This window comes from Carcharodon carcharias, chromosome 12, assembly GCF_017639515.1.
Source record: "Carcharodon carcharias isolate sCarCar2 chromosome 12, sCarCar2.pri, whole genome shotgun sequence".
NCBI lineage: Eukaryota > Metazoa > Chordata > Chondrichthyes > Lamniformes > Lamnidae > Carcharodon > Carcharodon carcharias.
In genome coordinates, this window is record NC_054478.1 from 137,119,912 (window position 1) to 137,140,772 (window position 20,861).

General features: G+C 41.6%; 1 protein-coding gene across 1 annotated transcript in view; it reads left to right on the plus strand.

The window, feature by feature from the left end:
• Positions 1 to 17,061, plus strand: part of LOC121285179 (synaptonemal complex central element protein 1-like) — a 35,944-nt gene extending 18,883 nt beyond the window's left edge. The window contains exons 8-11 of the mRNA XM_041201435.1: positions 355 to 426; positions 1,569 to 1,658; positions 2,701 to 2,810; positions 16,676 to 17,061. Of these exons, the coding sequence (XP_041057369.1) occupies positions 355 to 426; positions 1,569 to 1,658; positions 2,701 to 2,810; positions 16,676 to 16,802 (399 nt within the window). The 3' untranslated portion in view covers positions 16,803 to 17,061. The remainder of the gene's footprint in view (positions 1 to 354; positions 427 to 1,568; positions 1,659 to 2,700; positions 2,811 to 16,675) is intronic.
• Positions 17,062 to 20,861: the final 3,800 nt, after the last annotated feature.

Consider the following 20,861-nt stretch of genomic DNA (forward strand, 5'->3'; position numbering starts at 1 on the left):
ATCTGACTCAGCACAGACTAGTGATTTTCCTGTTTTAGATGATGCTGTGCCACACAATATATTTACCCACATATTGACACTCATTTAATTATAAACAAAGGTTTTAAAAAACAGTTGCATCTAAATATGAACTTTTAATTTCATCCCTGCCTCAAGGAACCCTAACAAGCTCTTTGTCTTCTAAAAATAAAGATACCTACAGCATTATATAAATAATGGATGCTTTTGACACATTCCCATTAAGTTAGCTGCAGCCTGGACTTGGATTTTCCGGTTTGCAAGGTACAGAAACAAAAATGTTATTTTTGCAAATGGCCTACAATCGAATCTAACACTATGCCTCTGCTTTCTCAGGAGGCTGCGAAGCAGTATAGTTTCATTATGGAAACAATTGCGGAGCTGAACAAAGCAAGGCAAGAGATCAAGGTATAAACATGTTCTCTAACAAGAGAAGGCCTAACTATCTGCCACAATCTCTGAAACCATCACAGTCGCTGGGTCTTCCACCATCAATATGGGGGTTGGGGAGGGGAGGGATAGACTTGACATTCTACAAATATACAATAGCTTTGCAGGGCCAGAGATGGTGTCCTGCAGTAATGATGACTTAGTGTGCAGTTAAAACCCAGTTCCACCTTATTCAACATGGTGCAACTTTTTCAGAAGTTTTTAGAGCAAGATTAATAGTATAAAAAGTGTTGGAAGTTTAAGTCAATTCAATGATTTCTAAGAGTTCCAAGTGTGGCACTTTTAGAAGTGCACCGTGTGGAGGAGTGGGGAATCCCTGTCAGCAACTTTTGGATTTCTGCATTAAACTGCACGTGTGGGTGCCAGAAGCTGCTGTCAGTTTCACAGAGTAATGACAGCAAAAACTGACAGTTTCACTGTCCTTACAAGTGCAAAATCTGGGCCTATGTTGCTAGAGATTTATAAAGGACTCTTTTAATCCCAGTGTCCCAAAGGTTTTATATTACAAACTGTAACATAATTGGGGTTATGAGGTTAAAAGATAATTGTCACCTCATTCTCCTTCCCTTCCCAACTGATAGTAATAATCATATCATCCCCCAGCTTCTCATTCTATCTCAGCATTGTACTTCATGGGAAGCCATGTACAAGTATAAGAACCTCAATGGCTCACAATGAGAGGAACCCAAATTCTTTACAGCTGCTAATACATTTTTATGCATGCTATTAATCACAGTATTTTATGTTATCTTTAAATATTTTTTAAGGAGACAGCCATTTAAGAAATAAATCCATGTTAGCAAGTAGTTGACTCTTCACAGCTCTGAAGGGAAGTTAGGGATGGTTAACAAATGCTGGGCCTTGAATGAATAAAGAAAAACAAGCAAATTCCAACAAGCACAAATATGCCCCTAAACTGTATTGTTTACAATTAAATAACTGTTTCAAGAGCAGTATTCTCATGGGGCTGGGACCAGTTTCACTGCAAATTCTCAGATAGTAAGCAGCATATGGCCGAGGGGATATTAGTAAGTGGGGCATAATTTACACTGCTAAATATAGAAGCTTGAAGTAACATTAGGCCTGTTGTTGTTTTATAGGATCTGAAGGATCAGCTGGAACAGAAGTCCGAAGAATTAAAGAATCAGACTCAATATCTAAGTTTTCTTGAATCACAGCTAGCATCAACTGTAATCTGACATTCTATCACCTCCTGGTAAAGGGGTCTAGCTCTGGGCTCATGGGGCTGGTTTATGACAAAAGGATTTCCAAAATCTGTTTGTTAAAACTGGTCATAGAAACAATATTAGGTTACAGTTTAAATGTGCCAGCTTAGTGCATTTGTTGGCATGTTGAGCTGTGAGTCAAAATGACATATGTGCATGCGCCATACAGGCTTTAGATATGTAAACTAACTGATGCTCCAGCACAGTACTGAGAGCTGGCTGCATTATTAGAGGCTCCTTCTTTTAGATGAGGCTCTGAGTCTGCCTGATCAGATGGGTGTTGGAGACCATCAGGTTATTTGAAACAGAGCGAGTCCTCCTACGCCCTGGTCAATATTCCTTGTTCAACCAATGCCACTGGTGGAAAAGATGAACTGGTCATTTGTGGGATCTTGCTGTGCACATACAAGTTGCCATGTTTGCCTGCATAACTATCACTGTACTTCAAAAAGTAAGTGCTTTGAAATGTGAAGGACAAATGCCCTGTTTCTTTGAATACTTCCTGGTCACTCTCAGTACTGCCCGCACAGGGAGCACTCAGCGCTTCCGGGTGTGCGTCACACTGGACAGGCCTTAATTGGCCCACCCACGTAAAATGGCAGCGCGGCCTCGATCAGGGTCACTGATTGGGTTCGCCCCCACCCCCGCTCACCCCCACACAACCCCCCCAATGGGGGGAAATCTCTGCCCCAGGTAATTCAGATAGCGCGTTTATTGACCAAAGAGAATAATTTCATTTTCTCCAGCTGGTCAGGCAGAAGTTTTCACATCTGCTTCAGCATCACCCCCAATTCTTCCTCTGCACTGCTGCCAGGAGGCAATGGGAGACAAGGGAGGTTCTGCTTAGTGCTTCAATGTTTGGGCATGGCTCAGGTACAGAACTGGATAGGATAAGATTGAACTAATCCACCCCTTCCTTTTGGCCAATTGTTACACGTTCAGCCTGTTTTAAATATTACGTTGATGAAAAATGTCTTATTTTCAAATCACACAATTAATATTTCAGAGAGCCATTCTGGCTGAAATCGAAGGAACCTATAAGACAAATATAGGTGCGTTGAAGAAGGAATATGTGGTTTCCATAAAAGCTTTAGAGGATCAAAACCTCGACCTAAAGTAAGAATCAAACCTGTGTTTTGCATCTGTCTGTTAAGAAACCACATTAACAACTGACTTCAACAAAAGTACTGCTGGATCCAATGCCCTCAGTTTGCTGGGGTCTAAAGGATCTGGGTTACATGCTTGTTTTGAGGTGACCAAGTTGGTACAGAGGCAGGGGACATCAGTAGGTCATTGTTAGAATAAACACATGCTGTTTATTTACAAACTAAACTCAGCAGCTACACTTGTGTGCTCACAACTCAAACCTCTGTCTTCACTCTTCAATATCTAACTCAAGACTCTTTCACAGAGGCATCCTGCACTACTCTGCTATTGGGTATTAAAATCATGTGATCTTACATTACAACACATGTCTTAAAGGTACATTACACATCAGATTACTACATTCCTCCCCCTTTTGTGAAAAATGCATTTTACAATTTTTTTCAATATATCAATATCAATACATATTTACACAGATCAATAATTAACAAAGCCAGTCTTTCTGGGGGTTTCCTTATGCATGTTGTTGTGGTCACTTTGATAAATGGACCACAGGAGTCTCAGGTACAGGTCACAATCATTTATTCGAGCAATTGCAATGCAGCTTGAGATAGCACTCTGCTAAATTATAAGTGTTCAACGTATTTATACATTATTGGTCACATACAAGAACAGTTTCCTGATTCCGATCTCGTCAACATATAAGTTTACATTAAACAGACATCTCTGGTAACAGGTACATGCATCATATGTCCCTATTTTTCACCCAGGCAGAGACCTTCCCTCTATCTAAACTAGGACCATCTGTTCTTCCCCTATCTGTTGAAGAGCACACTTAATCTTAGTTGTTATTGCCAATGCTCTGACTGCAGTCCAGCTCCCAAGGCCTTTCTGTTGTTTGCAGGCCCTAAGGCTGTGCAAGGTTCACCTGGTAACCTTTAACTGCCAATGTGCTTGGTAGCCCTGGTTGCTTGGAGATTTTAAGTAATTCATTCCCTTTCAATAAATTCTCCCTTACCATAAATTCTCATTTCCTTTCTTCCCCCTAACAGTCCCCCCTTTTAGCCCTTGGCTTTGCCCAAGGTGGCCAACTACAGTGGTACTGTACATCTCTTTACGCACCACCACCCCATTGATGCTGGCCAGTCATCCAGCTTTGGGTTCTAAAAGGTATCGTCAGACTGCCTGTATCATCTGGCTATTCAATTCAGGCCTCTGGCTTACTAAATTTTGTCCCCACCAGAATAAACTCCCCCAGCACTACCTTAACTAGGGAATGGGAGGTAATCTGAATCCACAGGTGTATTTGTACATTTGAGCCCCAGTCCCACCACCACCATGTGGAGGAACCTATTTGCTCGATATCCTCTTTTAAGGCTCTAACCTGTTGCTGCAGTTTATAGTAAGTTCTGGAGTTCTGCTGAGCCTGTCTCCAAATCGTGGTTAGGTGTTCGGGTAATAAGGGAATTTCATAGAACAACTGGTTCAAATACTGTCAGGTTATCCTTAAGACTTTCCTTGACCTGAATAGTAATCAATCCTGTCTTGTATATTTCGACCAGTTCCACTTTCCCTATCCTTGTTGGTGCCTGTGGGTGTAGGCACACTGAATGATTATGGATGGGGCATATCCGGTTGTTCCCGTACTGGATTCTTTCCTGCCACGTGGTAATACAATTTCTCCCATTCCCTACATATGCAACATGGGTCGGTTCTTTTGCAGCCCATATAGTTTCCATTGTACAGTTTGCTGCTGCTTTAAATCCAATTAGCTTCATCTGTCTCATATATTGGGTGTGCACACTACTGTGGTGGCCTCTATCCTACACTCCTCTAATGTGGTGCTAACTATATTCTATGTCTACTGCATATGGCGGAATATCTTGATACTTAATATAGTAATCCCCCCCGTATAACCCCAATATTTTCTACTCTATATAAGGTCCTGCCGGATGTTGACATAGGTATGAGAGGTATTACTAATACAATGCCTATTAGCATATTACTATTCACTCTACATTCAACATTAATTCTATATACACATGTTAAACCTCTGAGCTGGCAATCGGTCAAATCATGATCCTTGTGTCGTGAAAGATTAAATAAATGCTAATTAGTTACCCATAAAGGAACTACCCCTTCATTAATCTGCCTTAAATTCTCTTGGACTTGTTCCAGTGCCCAAGATCCATAGGTGCTGCAAACATCATTTCTCTCGCTTCATCTGAAATATTTTTTTATCCCAATCAGTTTGTTGATAGTCCCCACATGACTTTCAAGCTTGGTAGCCACGCTTTGGATTAATCGTGTCATGGCCTGGTCTGTATTTAATTGGGTGTTATGAATTCCCTGTCCCCACTCTAGAACCTCCTTAACCTTAAGCTCAGTGTCCAGATCTTCTGGTCAACAGTTACCAGGTTCTGAATTAACCACTGATGTCCGTATATTGAATATCGTAGCGGCATCATTTATCAGGCTGCGCTTAACGCGGTTCCCTCCCAAGCCTGATCGCATCTCGCCATTGAACTGAGATACTTCAGTCATCAGCTGGCCCATTAGAGCCGTATATAGTGCTCGAATATGGGTTGAGCACCACTGGGGCGAGGCAATTCTGGATATGTTCAAGACTACGGGTACCAGCTCACGGTGTACATTATCAAACAAAACTTCTGATTAACCAGTCGGTCCTGGATGCATAGTTGGACAAGGTGGGTCAGTTGGTGTGGTTTTAGGGGCTTCAATTATCTCTACTCGGACTGTGGAGGTAGACATGGGAGGTGGCTGGATAGTGGCTGTTTTGGGCAGATCCCCCATGCCAGATCTGAAACAAATCCTTACTACAATTTGAAAGCACTTGTTCTCTGACTGTTACATTTATCATTCCCCGTTGCGTGTCACATTCGGCACTGTCTGTGCTGTACCAAAGTTCCTCCTGCGGTGCGGGATGAGCAGTGATGATTCCCAACCTTGTTGTCAGTACTGATACACCCACGACCAGGATCATAGATCTGTGGTGACATTAACATCGGCTCCCGTTCTCCGGGTTACCGCTTGATCAATTGTCATGTATCTTTAACTGTGTGTAATGCCTCCATTTACTTCCCGTTCTCATATCTACAAGTGCGCATGTATCACCTGTCATAATTACCTCGTATGGTCCATACCTGTTCGCTCCGGGCTTACCTTGACCATCACCTTATCCCCCACTTGGGGGGCGGGGGTCCATTGTTGCTCTTTGGATTTGCCTGTTTCCATATCCTTAATCACCTGTCGGTCTCTGACTTCCTTCCTTAACTCATGCAATTGCTGACTTATTTCCCTCACATAGTCTCGCATCTTTCCTCTTAGTGGTCCTACATCTCCCACTCCTACTATGATTCCCCCGGGTAACTGCATTGCTCTCCTTGTCATTATTTCAAATGAGGTGAACCTGGCGGTCCTGCTTCGGATAGCCCTTAAGGCGCAATAGAATATTGGGCTATTCCCTGTCTCTTGAATTGCTTTTGTGATTGATTTTTTTTTAAGTTCATCCTTTCCACCATCCTTGAGCTCTGTGATTGGTAGGGAATGTGGAATTTCTGTTTATATTTAAATTTATACATTTCTTTAATGACTCTTCCTGTGAACTGAGTTCCTTGATCTGAATCCATCTGGATAAGCCCCCTCCACTCCTTCCAGTCTACTGTCTCCTACTGCTGTCCCACGTTGGATGGCAATTCCTTTAAACTGCCGACACAATTCTACAATTTACCTTCTTATCCTATCTGTCAATGGCTCAGTATCTTCACTTCCAGTGACGGTCCTCTCTGCAAGCTGCTTAACTCTGTCTGTCATAATGTTAATCCTGTGGCCTTACTTTTTGTACCTCACAGGCACATTAATACAATCAGTAATACATCTATTTAGCCTTTTTCCAGCTTTTCCTTTACCTATATCCATCTTGTGGTGAATTATTGTTAAGTATTATTTCTCCTTACATTTCAATTCTTGAACTACAGATTCCACATAATTTTACCTCTAAGTTTTTTTCCCTCACCATGATCATCCTAAGATTCTCTTGATGTCAATTTTTCTATTGTCTTGATCGTTTATAATGTTTTCTTGCTCTTTAGGCTGTATTAACTATTCCGTGTCAACGAGGATCTCTGTCTCTAGATCTTTGCTTATCTCCCCCTATGCATTTCCAATGTCTTAGTTGATGGCCAGATTATCAAATTCACTTCCCTTAAAATAGTTTCTATATTGTGTCCTCTTTCTCCTACTTGCCTCATACCATTTTACATATGTAACAGCTACCATCTTGTCTTATTCAGGTTGCCTGGACAGACTTTAAAATAAATAAAATATTCTCATAACAGTTTTAAAAACAGAAACCAGGCATTGACATGTTCCTTATCTTCTTCTCAAACAACATTTTATTGTCTCAAAAGTAACCCACTAAATTGTGTCTGACCTGTTTCTTTTAGAATTATTCCAGATTTATTAACTCAGCCTAAAATTGGATTTCTGCCAAACTTTGTCAAGGTCTTGAGCTTAGCTTCATATTTTGGAAGCAGACTTTACAAATACAAAAGCTTGCAGCATTTGAATTAGTGCCAATTGTTGTCAAACCTTTTAAAATGAAAATTCCCTTTTGAGAAATTATCAGGAACCAAACCTCAAATTTTAAACTTTGTAAGAAATGTAATTTACACTATCAAAATTAAAACAACCTCTTTCTTATGTGTATTGATTTGTATCCAAGTTATAATTCCCGTATGTTTATCGACACATTCCTTATCTTAGATGGCATCCTAGTGATTCAAAAGTAACCTGTTAAATTACATTGCACTTTACATCTCAAGATTGTACCAAATTCAAATAACAGTGCTGTTGGGATGCAGATTTCCTTTCATATTTAATTCATCTCTTCAAAAGAAACTCCTTTTTATCCATTGGAACCACCTAGATCGTATGCTTATGCCTTTTGGTTTTCCTAGAATCCCTTTAACTTCAGGTAACTTTTCCCCTCAGAATTTTAGAATACTAACTCGTATGAGTTAATGCAACTCGCATGTATCAATCCCAATCAGCTTGGAAGCTGGTGATACTAGTCTGCAAGGGGGTGGTACAAAGGTTGGTTCATCTAACCCTGTTTAACGACTTAAAACTCTCATATTCTAAACGATACATCAAATAGCAGTGGGGGAAATAAAGGGATCTTGAAGGCTCCGCCAATAGGGACAATCAAACTGACAAAAGCTCACATTTCCCCTGCTACTGCCTGTCAGTGCTTATTAACTCCCCTAGGGGTACGCCCCTTTTCTCTCTTTCTCTCTCTCTCTCTTCAGCACAAGCAGCTCTTGTAGCAGACCTTTCAGGTCCCAATCATCCTTCCACATTTTCAGGAAAATCTCATTATCCCGCACGGGATGCGGTTGTCCTGAAAACTGTACATATGTCTCCCACTTCCGCTCTGCATAGTCCATTATGGACTCACCCTTCTTCTGTTCTACAGACGTTATACACCACCAGTTCGTCTCTCCGTCCCCCAAGGCTTCCTTAACTGCCTCCTCAAAGTCCCGGTGCAGGGCTGTCACCTCCTCCCAATCTGGGACGTCCCCAGATTTCGCCCAGTCTCCACTTCTAAACTGCAGGGGTAATCTTCCCCAGATATCCCCTGGGCATTTAGCCTTCACCAGTATATAGTTATCAAGGGGTTGCTTTGCATGGAAATCTTGCATTTCCCGCAGTTTGGTCCAAAAATCTGGGTTGTTATTGGGAGTTTTAAGTCTCAGCAGTTCTTTAAGCAAAACCTGCTTCTCCCCTGGGCTGAATGGTACCTGCTTAACTTTCTCCGTAACCCTCTCAATCTCTTCATCCTCTCCCTATTCCTCAGCCCCCTTTTTCCCTTCGGTTTTTAATTCGCCTTTCCTGACTTTACTTTTCCTAACAGTTACTACCATAGGGGCCATGGGATTCAACAGGCACAATGGGGTGGTTTGTTTGTATGAGGGCGGTTTTGTCCCAACTCCATCATAGGTTTCTCCTTCGGAGCTTTCCTCCTCTTGATCAGTATCACTACAAGCTGCCACCACTGCTCTGCTCTGTCCTGGATCTGACTTTGTCTCTGCACAATTAATTCATGCGGCTCTGACAACTTAGTTATTTGCGGTGTGTGTGGTCTACTTGTTTCACTGGGGTCTGGCCTGTGCGGCTTCAGCTAAGGTTGTATCTCAAACCGTAACCCGCCTGCGCGTCTCTGCCTCCTCTCAACTGGGGTCTGGCCTTCCTGTTTGGCTTTGGTTACGGCTATACCTCAAACCGTAGCCCACCAGCACGGCTCTGCGCCCTATTTCGGATAGTGGTCTGGCCTCCCTGTGCGGCTTTGGCACCGCTAGCCCGCCAGCACGGCTCTGCCTCTTACTCCTGGCACCTCTTATCTCCTGTCCTGAGTCCTCCTCCTGATTCTTTGACACTTGACCGGACCATTCTCAGGTAGGCTTACTGCACTAACTATGAGTAGTACATAAATATACTCACCCACTTTACAGAGCGGTCCCGAGGATCGGATCCAAGTATCCTGCCGACTACACCAAATTGTTGTGGTCACTTTGACAAACGGACCACAGGAGTCTCAGGTACAGGTCACAATCATTTATTCGAGCAATTGCAAGGAAAGAACCATCTCAATGCAGCTTGAGATAGCACTCTGCTAAATTATAAGTGTTCAACATATTTATACATTATTGGTCACGTATAAGAACAGTTTCCAGATTCCGATCTCGTCAACATATAAGTTTGCATTAAACAGACATCTCTGGTAACAGGTACATGCATCATATGTCCCTATTTTTCACCCAGGCAGAGACCTTCCCTTTATCTAAACTAGGACCATCTGTTCTTCCCCTATCTGTTGAAGAGCACACTTAATCTTAGTTGTTATTGCCAATGCTCTGACTCCAGTTCGGCTCTCAAGGCCTTTCTGTTGTTTGCAGACCCTAAGGCTGTGCAAGGTTCATCTGGTAACCTTTAACTGCCAATGTGCTTGGTAGCACTGGTTGCTTGGAGATTTTAAGTAATTCATTCCTTTTCAATAAATTCTCCCTTACCATAAGTTCTCATTTACTTTCTTCCCCTAACAATCTCAGCTCTACAGCTTCTGAAAATTGATTTGGAACCTCCTTTACTGTAGTTGCCTGAGCATCTGGTTCTTCAGTAGGTACCTATAAATCTGTTTCTTTGACTCTTTCAGGTACAGTCGGCCCTTCAAACACATTTGTACTCAGTTGAGCTCTTTCAACAGGAGATGTTGATTCAGTCTCAAACACTGGTGGAATCATCTCTGGATATTTGGTTTCTCCCCTTCTTAGGTGATCCACATGTCTCCTTGACTTTCACGTGGTAGGGAAGAGGTCCCGTTACTGCACTTACTTCACCGAACAACCATGCTGGTCCTTCTCTAAAATTCTTCACAAATACTTTCTCTCCTACTGTCCCGACTGTGACAGTCATGTCCAATTTTCTGACCTCCCTGCCTTCCTTCTACCCTGCCCTCCAAGTTTGGCATAATCAGGCTCAGTCTCGATTGAAGATGGCGCTTCATCAACAATTCCACAGGTATGACACCTGTTGTTGTATGAGGGGTGGTTCTATACTGGAAAAGAAAACGTGCTAATTTAGTCGCTATTTCTACCAGATTATAACATCTGAACTGCTCTCTTGGCGAGTCCATTTGAAGAGGGTGGTATGGAGATGTTTTGACATGAGTAATACAATTGAGCCTTGTGAATGGGTTCAATTCAGCACTTGTGAATACTATTCCATTGTCTGATACTAGCACTTCAGGTAGTCCATTATTTGTGAAATTTTGTCGTAGTTTATCTATTGTAGTGGAAGACATGAGTGACCTCACTTCCTATATGTCCATCCATTTTGAATGAGCATCGACAATAAGTAGAAACATTGTTCCCATAAAAGGTTCCACATAGTTGACGTGTACTTGTACCCGTGGCCTTCCTGGGCACTCCCAGGGGTGTAACGGAGCTGTTGCAGATAATTCTTGTACTTGTTGACACTGCATAAAAATTCTCACTAAGTTTCCTATTTCTCCATCCATACCCAGCCACCACATATAGCTACGTGCTATAGCTTTCATTTTTGAAATTCAGGGATGTGAAGTTCAGATAACAATGGCTTTTGTCCTTTTTGAGGAACCATCACTCGAGCTCCCCACAATAAAATGCCTTCTTCTCTGGAAATATGGTTTCATTTCATCAGTTTCTTGTTTTTGTGACCAACCATGAAGAACTTGATTTCTCACTTTGGATAAGACTGGGTCTCCGTTTGTCCAATCTTTAATTTTTCTTCCACATATCGGGGATGAGTCCAGGAAGTTCAATAACAAAACAAATTCCTAAGGAATTGGAACATCCTCATCTTTTACTTGCAAGGGTAAACAACTGAGAGCATCTGCATTTGCAATTTGATTCCCGAGTCCATAAATAAAAGTATACTCATACGCTGCCAAGATCAGTGCCTATCTATGTACTCTTGCTGAGGCTATAGGGGGTATAGCCTTGTCTTCACCGAATAATCCTAATAATGGCTTGTGGCCCGATATGATAGTAAAATGACAACCATGTACATATTTGTGAAATTTCTTAACACCGAAAATGATTGCCAGGCTTTCTTTTTCAAGTTGAGGGTACTTTTCCTCTGCAATACTGAGTGTTCTCAACACATATCCTATAGGTCGTTCTGATCCATCATCCATTCGATGGGAAAGCACTGCTCCCACTCCATAGGGAGATGCATCACACGTTAATATCAACTCCTTTTTTTGGTCAAAATGTACAAGGAGTGTAGACGATTGTAACACAGCTGTTTCACTTTTGTGAAAGCTCCTTCTTGTGGTGCTTGCCATATGACCACCCCTGGTTTTTCTTGAGCAAGTAATACAATGGTGCCAGTTCTGTCGACAAATTAGGCAAGAAGTGTCCACAGTAATTGATCACGCCCAAGAATGATTTCAGTTCGGTTGTATTCTTTGGCGCTGGTGCTTCTTTAATGGTTTTCACTTTTTCTCCAACTGGATGTAGGCCTTGTGACTCTACCTTGTGACCTAGGCAGGTTACCTCTTGTGCCTTGAATGTGCACTTTTCTTTTTTCAATCTCACTCCCACCTGTGAAAAACGTTTCAAAACTTCTTCCAAGTTCACCAAATGCTCCTTTTTGGTGAGTCCAGTCATGAGACCATCATCCAAATAAATTACAACATGGAGCAGTCCTTGTAGTAAACTTTCCATGGTTCTTTGGAATATGGCGCAAGCTGAAGATATGCCAAGTGGTAAACGGGTGTATTGGTACAACCCTTATGTATATTTATGATGATAAACTTCCAGGATGCCTTCCCTAATTCCAATTGTTGTCAGGCATGACTCAAATCTAACTTCATGTAGGCTGTTCCACTTGCCAATTTAGTGTATAAATCTTCAATTTTAGGTATGGCGTGTATATCCAATTTTGCCACTTTAGTGACAGTTAATTTATAGTCTCCATATATTCAAATGCTTCGGTCAGGTTTGAGAACAGGTACAATTGGAGCTGCCCGCTCTGGATATTGTACTGCTTGTCTCACTCCTAGCTTTTCTAATCTGTCCAGTTCAGTGCCTACCTTATCCCGCATTATATAAGGTGCTGGTCTTGCCTCCATGAATCTTGGCATTGCCTCTGGATCTACATGAATTTTTGCTTGTCGCCCTTCAATTTTTCCAAGTTCTTCCTTGAAAACTGAGGCATATTTTTGTAGTAGCTCTGAAAGCCCATTAGTCCTCAGTTGGGAGATTTCAGTCCATTCCAATTCAATTTTTTCCAGCCAGTTTTATCCAAGAAGATTAAGTCAAGAGTAATCTCACTGTTTGAGCTCCATAGTGTACTGTGACTTTACATACACCCTTTACTTGTATGTCTTCTCCTGTGTAAGTCTTTAATTTTTTACCAGTTTCTTTTAAATTCAGCTTACGTTCTCCATGGTTCAGGTATTTAAAAGTATGCTCACCGATCACCGTAGTGGCTACACCGTTATCCATCGCCATTCTGGTAGGCTTCTCATTTACTTTCATGGTTACATAGATAGGCTCCGTTCTTCCTACCTTTAAATTATACAGTGAATAGACATTAGAATCTGTCACTTCAGGCTTTTCAACACTGTTTATCTCATTGGGCGAAATTTTACAGCAGCAGGATTTTACATTCCCGCCGAAGCCAATGAGGCTTAGAATGTCTCGTCTTATCTTACAGCTCCATCCCCGCCGAAAAGGGGCCGTAAAATTTTGCCCATTGGTTTTTGCTTTTGTCTGAAACTCTGTCTGATTTTCCATTTCGATGGCAGAAGAAACATTCAATCTTTTTAAATTGTGATTCATTGCAAGGTTGTCTGCTTCCACCTCTGTTACTATTATGCGATGTTTTTGCTGCTAAGTTATCCCTTTTAATTTGTCTGCTAGCGGTGGCTGCTTCACGTTTCAGAATAAAGCTCTGCACTTTCGTGGTCTTTTTGGTTGAGGCTCCCCGCCCAATGTGGAGCACGGCACCATTTTGCTCTCCTTGTATGGCTTCTGAGTCTTGCACTGCACCTTCCATTGCCAGAGCGATTTCCAATACCTTCTGAAAACCTAGATTTGTTTCAGCCAGTAATCTCTTCTGAATCGCATTTTCTTTCATACTGCACTCCAAAAGATCTTTAAGCATATCATTGATAGATGTAGCAAACTCGCAATACTCTGTTAATTGCTTCAGACTTGCCACATAACAAACAACTGTCTCCCCTGCGGCTCTGTTTCTTGAGTTAAATTTAAACCGTTGCATCGTCACCGACGGCTTGGGCTGGTAATGATTTTTTTACCAAGCTCACTAAGTCATCAAAACTTTTTGAGTCTGGAGCACTGGGCGCCAACAGATTTCAAATTAAGCCATATGTCTTACTGCCACACGCGGACAAAAGGATCACACGCCTCTTCTCCTGCCCCGCAATGTCATTCACCTAGAAGATGAATGTGAGGCGTTCGACATAGTGAGACAAGTCGTCCAAGGTTGGATCAAAAGGCTCCAATCTGCCAAATTGCAGCATGCTCTGGGGGGAGCCACTTCGACAATCAAGAAGGAAATTTTCTTTATTTATAACTACCGTGCGAGGTACAGCCCGATTTCGGTTCTTCCAATTTCCTTCATTCTTCCTCGCTTATTACTTCATTTTATCCCATGGCTTTTCATGCTATTACTCTCGTCGCCAGTTTGTTGGATCCAGTGCCCTTGATTTGTTGGGGGCTAAAGGATCTGGGCTGCATGCTTGTTTCAGGGTGACTGAGTCAGTACAGAGACAGAGAACATCAGGAGATCGTTGTTAGAATAAACACATGCTGTTTATTTACAAAATAAACTCAGCAGCTACACTTGTGTGCTCACAACTCAAAATCTATCTTCACTCTTCAGTGTCTAACTCAAGACTCTCCCACAGAGGTTATTGGGTATTAAGATCATATGATCTTACATTACAACACTTGTCTTAAAGGCATATTACACATCAGATTACCACAAGCACACAGTAACATTAACATTCACCCTGCATGTTGTATTTTTGTGCAAGTTTTTTTTGCCCGTCATTTTCCTATGGGTATGTGTTAGCATAGAGAGTACAAGGGGCCATGGAGGGTGGTTGGGGGGGCCATGAGGTGGCACATGGATGGGGCATGGGGAGTGTGTGGTGTGGTGAGGGATTTTTTTTGTTGTTTTAATAATTTTTTAAAAATAACTCAAACAAAGTGCCAGTGCATAGAAGCAAGCCTTCCTATAGAAAAGAGCCCAAGGCTCTTTTGTCCTGTTTGTTAAAAGCCTTCAGTGTTGGCATGGCTGCTAGTTTCTCTTCATTAACGTTGCCAAATGGCTGGGCTTCACAACTTGGTTCAATCTTGTCCTCACTTAGTATCTGTACACAGACACCTACAGTAAATGGCAGGCCAGGGGATGCTCACTGGACTGAGGACCCTGATTTCAATACTGTTGTCTAACCCCAGGGCACTAAAACCAATTGAATCACCCAACTGAAATCACATTGAATCACATCTGTAGAAGTGGGTATGATTCAATGTACTGGAAACTTATGTGGTTCAATACCTACCCAGTATGATGTGCACAGTCTTTTGTGATAGGCAGGAGTTCTTCCATAAGTGAATAATTTGAATTATTTTCTTGGTTAGCAAATTCATGCTCAGTCCGTTTACTTCATTAAATAATTGAATGCTTTCTTTCAAACCATCAAGAATCTTTAAATTGGAACTGGAAGCTGCCTTAAGGCTGTGGAAGTAAAAAAAACATTATGGTTTCCTAAAAAGCTCTCGTTGAATGCTCTGTTTCTGAGTTGCTGTCTGCCACTGAATGGATTCTTTGATTGAAGTCTCAATTAATGTTGACATTAAGAGCTGACTGAATTCCTATCACTGGCACTGAATAATTCCTTTAACTCAAACTTACCATGTGAATGGTAAATTCTGAATGGCGCAGAGTGGCTTCACGAACTAGGCCATAGCAACAGGAAGAGGCTGCTCAGCCCCTCGAGCATGTTCCGTTCAATCTATTGTATCATGGCTGATCTATAACTCAACTCCATTACTGGCATCATTCATCCATATCCCTTGATGTCCTTAGCTAAAAAAAAACATAATCAGTCTCAGCCTTATGCTAGGGTTCCAATTAAGAGCACTAGATCCCTCTGGTGTCATCCCAAAAACATTGCTCTAAGCCCCAGGCACCCCTGGATGCCACATATGCAGCCCTTCTGGAAGACTCTTGACGAACGAGTCTACTGGGATGGCTGACCAATTTCAGGGTCCTATATCTTCTAACAGTTAATAAAAACATCCAGGCACCCCCAAAGCGTGGCTAAGGCTGGGACTAACTCCATTATGGTACCGTGTCAACCAAGGCTCAGGTGTCAGTGCCTGAGTCAGGAGGTTGAGGATACAAATCCCACTCTAGGGCCAGAACACAAAATCTAGGCTGGCACACCAGTGCAACACTGAGGGAGAGATCCACCGTCAGAGGAACTGTCTTTTGGAGGAGATGTCAAACCCAGGCCCACTCTGCCCTCTTGGGTGGTTTTAAACAATGCCATGTTCCTATTTGCTGAAGAGCAGGTGGCATTCTCCCAGTGTCCTGGCTGATATTAACTCTTCAATCAACACCACTAAAACTGTGATCATTATGTCTTTGCTGTTTGTGAGGCTTTGCTGTGAGCAAATTGACAGACACATTGCCTTCATTACAAAAGTGGTCATACTTCAATTGTACTTTGGTGGGTGTAAAGCACTTTGAAAGATCCTGAGATTGTGAATGGAGCTAAGTCTTTTCTTTCTGCACTAGAGAATGTTCATATTAATAATGTCCTACATTAAAAACAAATTACAGAAAATCCAGACATAAGTACCTTTACTTACTGACAGTTTATTCATGGTGTAAACTTTCCACCCTTGACTGTAAAGTTCTGCAATCCTTTCCAATCCCCTGCAAATGGAAATATCTTGTTTTTGAAATAACATTTTATTTTGATTTTAGCACTAAGCAGAATGACGGTGATGAAAAGTGACACTTGTGCAATTTATCAAGGAAAAGCTTTGAAGTCAGTTTAGGGGTTTTGATGTGAAGATGGAAGAAGTCTTGTACAAGTGACAGAAAAATCCCTCACACTGAGACACTGTAAGGAAAAGGTTGATGGGGGCATGTCAAAGTGGATTCCTAATCTGGCTGCTGGATATGTCTGGATTTTTAAACTCCACAGAAAGTGCACATACTGTAAACAGAATAAAAATAACCACGATTTCTTTCCCTTCCTCTTTCTTCAGGCAACTGTTTGCTGTAAAGGCTGAAGAATTATGCACCCTTAAGGCAGCAATTGAAGAGAGAGAGAGACTAGACGAGCTCGAAAGGAAAGCGGGTTTCAGCAAGAACATGGCACAATCTTTGAAATGAGCAGTCCAGCCATGTCCGACATATTGCAATCAGAAACTCCGTCAGCTTCTCAATTAGAGATCATCAAACCAGGAGACTAGAACTTGTCCATTTGTTTTGTGTAGGGAGCAGCTAGGATTGGGTACAAATCTACAGCTGTGGAGCAGAAAGCAGCAAAGATCCTCCTTGACACTTTTTTTTAACAAAAATTAATGGGCTCAAATGTAGAAATGCTGACTGGCAGCAGTCTACTTTGGTCAATAAATAAATTTGAACTTTAGAGCTCATTACTCATAACGTGTCCATTTACAAAACAGCTGGTCCCCAGATGTGTCCATTCTTCAGGTAAAAATGTTATCAGGGTCTGCTGTTCTGACAATAGGGAACTTCAAAAGTCAAGCACGATTCTCTCCTTACTTGGGTGTCCAGTCATTTTCCCCTAGGGTTTCTATATACTCTATATCGTTGATAGCTTCACATATCCAGGTTCTAGGAATTTCAGTAAGTGGATAGATTATACCAGTAAATAAAGTTACTGCCAAGAGGAGAGGGGGGTTAATTTAAACTGCACTGATTTCTTCTCTCATCATCCATTCATAAACAGAAAATTGTTATGATTTGCTTCCCCCTTTTATAAGCAGTGGCATATTTCCCAACCCTTCAGCTTGGTGCGATCCAATTTCTATTAATAACCCCACAGCAAACTTGAGATAGGATGAACTCAAAAGGTGTAAGTTTCTTTGAAACTGCCAGACAGCTCCTTTTGTTCAAAGGTCACAGACAGACATAGATTGAGCCATTTTAAAACATCCAGGTTTTAAAATTTTAAAAATAGCTGTGAGGATATTTATATCTATTTTATAAAAATATGCAGGGTGAGGTCTTAGTCCACTCACAATAATCTGAGATATGCAGATGGCACTAATTATGGCAGATACAAAGGAAAATCTACAAAGACTCCTGGACGCAATTGTAATAGAAATGGATTATCATTAAATTGATACAAAACAGAATGTATGATAATATCAAAGAAAAGGATTACACCTAGATGCAAAATAACAGTGAAATTGAATGAAATAAAACAAGTAGAACCATTTTCCTACCTGGGTAACCTAATAACATCTGAAAGGGAAAATTGATCAAGACATCAGGAAATACATAACACTTGCAAAATAAACCTTCACAAAAATGTCAGACCTTGAGTATCACTGAAAAAAGTTAAAACTTTTCATCTTACATTCATCAGGACATTCGCAAGAATACTAAATGTAAAGGGAACAAGAATTGATACTTCATGGGAAGAGAGTGTTGATTGGTTGGCAAGTGGATCCTGGTTGGTAGAGGCATTGCCATGATGAATGCACCAGTTAACTGATGACTGACAGTTAACTGTCAATTTTGCATACCTACACACGTTCACATACACACACACGTGTTCACATTCATACACACACACACACACTTGCACACACTCACACATACAAACACTCGCTCACACACAAACATATTCACATCCTCACATTCAAGTTCTGTACGATGAAACAACTAAATATCAAGACTCTTTAGAAACAACTAAACATCTTTAGATATAAGGATATATCTGGGGAAAGCAGAATATGAATACTAAAATGCTGCAGCTGGTCAATGTTACCAAATGGACGCAAAAGTTGGAATAGAAGCAAGACAATGGAAGATAAATTAAAGGCAAAGATATGGCCAGAATTTTCCAGCCCCTCATGCCGTCTGGATCTTCCAGTCCCGCTGATGTGAACGGGGATTTCAATGGATCATTCAATGACCCACGGGAGAACCCGCCACTGGTTGGGGGTGGGGGGGGGGGGGGGGGGGGGGGGGGCGGGGGGCGGCGGTGGGCTGGAAAATTCTGGCCATGGTTTTTGAGATAACTAATGAGGAAAGTTTGAGAAAAGCAGGAACACAAGAAATTTTGCAGATAATCATGCCACAGGGTGGGCATTCCACGTGGCTGAGCTGCCCTGCCATACTTTCACCTTACTGTGCGACTGTTTGCTATAAACTGGAGACTTGTTCACTAATCAGCTCCTTCTCTTGTTCCAACTACTGGAGACTGATAAAAAGGTATCAGATGGAGCTCCTCTTTCGTCCTGTGCACTGAATTCCCACACGAACCAAATTCCCAACTCTACACTCCATCTATGTCTCACTCAGCCTTGTCTGCTGACTCCTCGTCCACCCTTACTATACTCAATTGTCAATTAATAGATTCTGTAACAATAAAATGTTTAAAATTATCCACTGAAGCTTAAGTAGGTGAGCTCCTCCAATGCAATTTAATCAATTCTCATTTCATCCTTGAACACTTAGTTCATTTCCCCTTTTGGGCTCAGAGAGGCATTCAGGAATTCTTTTCATCTCATCCAAGTTACTGAAATGACTTTATGCAAAACTCCTTCTGACATGTGTAAAGATTACATTAAAAAATAGCTCTGCAATGTATTGGTGTACACATCTTTTCTACAGATGAGCCACAGCAAAAGTAGGTTCAAAATTCTCAATATTGCTAAAGGAATGAAATTCAAAAGCAGATAAGATATTGTTAGACTGTCAGATTTGACAGGATTCTGGCCTTTGTATTACAAAAAAGATGTAGAACCGCTGGAGAAAAGATTTACAAGAATGATATCAGAACCAAAAGGTTATGACCATCAGGAAGGACTGAACAAGCTGGAGCTCTTTTCATGGATGGAGCACGCTCGATGGCATACACCTGTTTCGGTGCCGTAACATTCAATGTGAGGAAAGAGTATCAATGAGGAAACAAATGTTGGGCATCTTCAGGCTCACCTTAACACCAATGATATCTCCGTCTTTCAGATAATAAAGTGGTCTCTCAAGGTTCTGGATGGGATTAGCATCTGCTAATTGCACCAAGTATACACATTGCGATCTGAAATAACCCCCAACTACAATCTACAAGCAATATCTCCAATGAGTAACAGAGCTCATCTACAGTGTCCAGTGATAAAAGGGCAAATGTAGCAACGAGGCTCCTGCTGCAAACTTCAAACTCCAACAATATTCTTCAATATTCAAACTTCATCAATCTGTTTCCAGATGCAGCCATCTGGATAGAATTTTCTATTTTTGAGGCTGTTAGGGGGAAATTAAAAATACTATAAGGGAATACAGTAAGAATTTACTGAAATATACCTAAAATCTCCAGGCAGATATGGCTGCTAAACATATTAAAGTTGAAGATTACCAGATGAACATTGCATAGCCTTGAGAGTCAGACTGGAGACAAAGTATGACATAAATTAGATTAAGTGTACTCCTCCCTCAGATAGGGAGGGGACAGTTGGTTTTAGCTTAGATATGGGAAGATGAACAATGGACAAAGAGGGGGCTTTGATGATACACAAACAGCCTTGAGTTGCAAAACCAAGGTCCTTGTGTACATGTGTTAGTTCTGATTGGCTAGTATAATTATGTATATACGCTTTAGAATAACTGGATAAAAAAAATCACATGTTTATGTACTCAATAGGATAGAGATGGTATGGAACCAGTGTGTCGGTTACCAATTGGATGTATTCAAATGCACTCAAATATATTACGACTAGCAAAAGTACAGAAATGTAATCAACCTGGGAGCTGGTCTGCCATTTTACGCAATGGTAGCAGCTCCCTTGCATATGCTCGAATAAACCGGTTAAATAGAAGTCTGAGTCTTGAGTGGTCGTTGCGGGATTGGAGAGTGTAATAGCTCCCCTTCAGTGGCGTAGTCGGTAGGATTCACCCGGACCTCTGTGAAGGCGAAACAATGATCTGGTGAGTATTTTCATTTGAAAGATACTCTCCGGTTGTTCAGTTCGGACTAGAACGGAAGTCTAATAGGGCAAATCCGATCGTTTTGACCAGGGAGACTCAGGTGGCCAGGGGGCAGGATTGAACATCAGGAGGTGGGATTGAGTCCCAGGAGACGGAGTGTCTCAGGGGAACTGTGCCTGTCCCTGTTTACTTTGAGGCAATTAAGCCTCAGGAGGCAGGATTGAGTCTTGAGAGGTGGGATTGATCCTCGGGAGGCGAGATTGAGTCTCA